We start from the raw sequence: 4,482 nt of genomic DNA, 5'->3' as shown, positions 1-4,482 counted from the left end.
ACTGAGGACCACAGACCAGCAACAAGCCCGGTCTGTCCTGGGCGTCATGAGGCGCCATCCCTTGTGCTGGCCAGCTGCCACAGCGGGGCCAACTAAAACACCAGAGAACCCTGGAATCAGGTGAATTGATTGTGAAGTTAACGTGGAAAAATAAGTAAGAAAACTAAGGAAATTCTGGAACAAAAGATGAACAAGGGAACCGTGGCCACCGGGTTTTAACACACACCGGAGGCTGCACCTGGTCAGCCCCGTGTGGAGCTGGTGCATGGGTCGGTCACAGTAACAAGATGAATGGTGAACACACAGGCATTACAGACACGCTAAAGGGGACGTTTTGAATCAATGAGGGGCTGTGGTCAGATCAACAGTGCAAAGCCACCCTCCCGGGTCTGTATCCTGCAGACAGTCAGTGCCCGTCTAATATTTTGGGGACCCCTGCACATCAGGCTGAGGTCATGGGGCCACACAATAGCATTTCTCTGCATTTGTGGCTAACGACTGAGCAGAAAGGATGTGTATGGGCTCCAGGGTAAGGCAGTGAAAAACCAATGTGCTAAAGAACTCTTACAGCTCAGCAATACAAAGATAAACAACCGAGTTTAAAAATGGGCAAAGGAGGCTGGGTGCAGTGGCTCATGCCTGTAATCCCAGCACTTTGGGAGGCCAAGCTGGGTAGATCATTTGAGGTCAGGAGTTTGAGACCAGCCTGGCCAACATGGTGAAACCACATCTCTACTAAAAATACAAAAATTAGCTGGGTGTGGTGGTGCACGCCTGTAATCCCAGCTACTCGGGAGGCAGAGGCAAGAGAATTGCTTGAACCTGGGAGGCAGAGGTTGCAGTGAGCTGAGATCGCACCACTGCACTCCAGCCTGGGCGACAGAGCGAGACTCTAACTCAAAAAACAAAAAAAGGCAAAATATTTTGAATAGATGTTTTTTTCAAATAATGTATGCGACCAGCCAACAAGCTCATGACAAGCTGCTTAACACCATTAGCCACCAGGAAAATGCCAATAAAAACCATACGAGACCGCACCTCACACCCACTGGGATGATGGCTGGAACCGAAAGCATCATAGGTGTCAGGGCGGAGACATGGGAACCTCACATGCAGCTGTTCTGTTCTTCAAAGTGTGAAGCCGAATTCCATGCGACCCAGCAACCCCAATCCTGGGTACACATCCCCGAGAATCAGAAACATGTCCACACAAAAGCTTATCCACAAATGTTCCTAGTAGCATTATTCACAATAGCCCAAAGGTGGGCACAGCCTACATGTCCATCAGCTGAGGGACAGATGGGCACATCGTGGCCTGGCCCCACACTATTCTTCACCTGTAAAAAGGAATGAAGCTCTGGCCCATGCTCCAAAGTGGATGAATCTCGCAAACATTTGCCAAGTGAAGGTCAGATGCGGACGGCCACATATCACGTGAGACCATTTATGTCAAATGTCTGGAATGGGCAGGTCCACGGTGACACAGAGTAGACTCCCGGCTGCCCGGGGCTGAGGGTGAGGGCACAGCTGGGGGAAAACGGGAAGGGTCTTAGTCCATCCCCGCTGCTGTAACAACACACCTCAGACTGGGTAATTTATAAGCGACAGAAATTTATTTCCTGTAGTTCTCAAGCTGGGGAGTCCAAGATCCAGGCACCAACAGGCTGGGGTCTGCTGAGGGCAGCTCCAATGGCGTATCCAGCCTCACATGGCAGAACTCGGAGGAAAAACAGCCAAGCTAGTTCCTTCCAGCCCTTTTATAAGGGCCCTGGGGGCAGAATCATGGCAAGGGATGGGCCCCTGGGGCACCTTTGGGACCGCAGAGCTCACTGCCTGCCTGGGTCTCCCTGATCGTGGCCCAGCCCTCCTTGGCCGCCCCAGCCATGGCTCAGGCAGGCGCAGGCGCAGCTCCAACCATTGCTCCCGAAGGCACATGCGGTGGGCCTTGGTGTCCACGCGGCACTGACCCTGCAGGCGACGGTGGCCTCCACCCAGATTTCAAAACATGTTGCTGACAGCCTTGGGGCCCAGGCAGAGGCTCATCGTGGGGGTGGAGCTGCCTCGGAGTCCCCACCGAGGCAATGCCCACTGGAGCTGAGGCAGGGGATGCCTCCGAGACCCCAGGACTGCAGGGCCACCAGCGAGCAAGCACAGCCTGGGAAAGCGGCAGGCAGGAGACTCCGACCCATGAGCGCTGAGTGAACTGAGCCCAGCGAAGCCGTGGGGGCCCAGCCCTGCCCCCGTGTGTCTGGAAGGTAGGCAAGGAGTCCAAGATCATCCCGTTCATATATCCTACGAGTCCTGTCCCTCTAGAGAACGCTGACTCATACGATTTTGTATGTGAGAGCGGTGAGTACTGGGCCCAGCGTGCAGTGCCGTGGTTGGAACGTTTGCATCCTCTAAAGCTCAGGGTGAAACTTAGACCCCGTGCAGTGCCGGGAGGTGGGGCCTGATGGGAGGTGTTTGATCCACTCATGAGGCAGAGCCCTTGTGACTAAAGCCGCTATGAAAAGGGCTTGTGGGGCAGGCCCCCCTCCAGCCGGTGAGGATGTGATGTGCAAGGGTCCATCGTGGAAGCGGAGGACCCGACCTTGGCCTCCAGACTGGGAGGCAGGAAGTCTCTGTTGATAAACTGCTGTCTGACGCTCCGTTGTGGCCACACTCAAACCGTGGAGGGGAGCGGCTGCTAACAGGCACAGGACGTCTTCTGCGGATGATAAACGTGTTCCGGAATGAGATGAGTAGGGATGGTTGCACAACTTCGTGAATATACTAAAAACCACTGAATTGTACACTGTAAAGGGTGACTTGTGTGCATGTGAATTTCATCTCAATGAAGCTGTTTTGCGGGAGCCAGGTGAAGCACTGTGGAGGCCACACCTCAAGAAGGCAGCACCGGCTGGGCGCAGTGGCTCACGCCTGTAATCCCAGCACTTTGGGAGGCCGAGGTGGGTGGATTACGAGGTCAGGAGATCGAGACCATCCTGGCTAACACAGTGAAACCCCGTCTCTACTAAAAACACAAAAAAATTAGCCGAGCGTGGCAGCGGGCGCCTGTAATCCCAGCTACTCAGGAGGCTGAGGCAGGAGAATGGCGTGAACCCAGGAGGCGGAGCTTGCAGTGAGCCGAGATCGCACCACTGCACTCCAGCCTGGGTGACAGAGCGAGACTGTGTCTCAAAAAAAAAAAAAAAAAAAAAAGGCAGCATCAGAAAACCGGAAACTGCGCTGACTGCGCTGGGTCCTCAGTGTGGCAGGCACTCCCAGGGTACAGACAGGGTGAAGGCAGCCTTCTCTGTGGTCACATGTGTGTAACGGCACCGTCTCTCTCAGGGCCTTCTCCCTCCCTGCGTGGTTTGGGGGCTGTTCCTGATAGCACAGATGCCCTGGTCACAAATACCTGCCTGCATTGCTGACCACAGGCCTGGCCTGGAGAAACCCACACCCTCTTCAGGGAAGTGACCAAGGGGCTTGGCAGTGCCTGAAGCCAGTGGGCTGGGGACTCACAGCCGGGACACTCAGCGCGGGTAGGGTGGGCATGGGGCCCCAGCATGGCACAGGGCCAGACCCATCCCCTCTTTGTCACTGGCCACCTACTGCGGGGGGAGGGGCTGGAGGAACCGGGGCACCTGCGTTTGGCCTGCAGGGAATCTGGGTCCCGCTGGCTGTGGGTGACCGCAGAGGGCCACGCGGGCAGGGTGCATCCGTGGGCCCCCCAGGCCAACCTCGTCAGGGTGCGAGGGGGAAGGGCCAGGAAGCCTTAGCCTGGACCAGGTATGGTGGGAACAGTCCACACGGGAGGGGCCAGAACCGTCTAGAAGGCCCTGGCGTACAGGTCTGCTGCAGCAGAGCCAGGAGAGCACGGGGGTGCCCACATCCAGGGCAGAGGCACCACGTGGTGCTGCAGCGGTCGGGGTCAGGCCTGATTGGTGGCACTGAGGACCCTGCAGGCTTGGCCTGACCTCCGGGAGCTGGGCGTCCTCCACATGGTCACAGCAAAGGCAGGGACCAGAGGGGGCCAGAGGTGTGGGGGGGCTGCACCCACCCTCTCCTTGCTGCTCCCCTCCCCCTTACCACCCCTTCCAGCGATGTCCACGCAGATGGGAGGGTTGTGAGAGGCGTCCACACCTGGACTGCAGTGGCTGCCCAGCTTCCTGCTAGGGAGATGGGGCCTGTGCTGATGGGGAACAGCTGTCGTGGGGGCAGCCAGAGGAAACCACGTTCCCGCAGAGTGAGCTCATGGTTTACGCGTTCCCCGCCAGATCCATAACATCCTGGAGGCAGAAGCTCAGAGGCTGAGCCTGCCCCCGCCCCCACTGAGCCTCCCCTGCTCTGACACCAGGGCCGCTCAACCATCCTCGCTCAGACTGCACCTCCTGTCCTGAAGCCCCCTCCTCCCTCCACTTGCTCCCCGTGTCATTTACTCCCTGGCCCCGACCCACCCTGCTCACCCCTGAAGCTCCTCTGGGTCCTGGACTCCGT

General features: G+C 57.4%; 1 protein-coding gene across 1 annotated transcript; it reads left to right on the top strand.

The window, feature by feature from the left end:
* Positions 1-3,538: 3,538 nt before the first annotated feature.
* Positions 3,539-4,161, top strand: LOC129035314 (collagen alpha-1(II) chain). Its single transcript, XM_054485581.1, is given in 2 exon segments — positions 3,539-4,027; positions 4,030-4,161. Coding segments are annotated over 2 exon segments (621 nt in total).
* Positions 4,162-4,482: the final 321 nt, after the last annotated feature.

Source organism: Pongo pygmaeus, chromosome 3, assembly GCF_028885625.2.
Source record: "Pongo pygmaeus isolate AG05252 chromosome 3, NHGRI_mPonPyg2-v2.0_pri, whole genome shotgun sequence".
Classification (NCBI taxonomy): domain Eukaryota; kingdom Metazoa; phylum Chordata; class Mammalia; order Primates; family Hominidae; genus Pongo; species Pongo pygmaeus.
The sequence above is the reverse complement of the archived record's forward strand: the minus strand, read 5'-3'. Positions and strand labels throughout refer to the sequence as shown.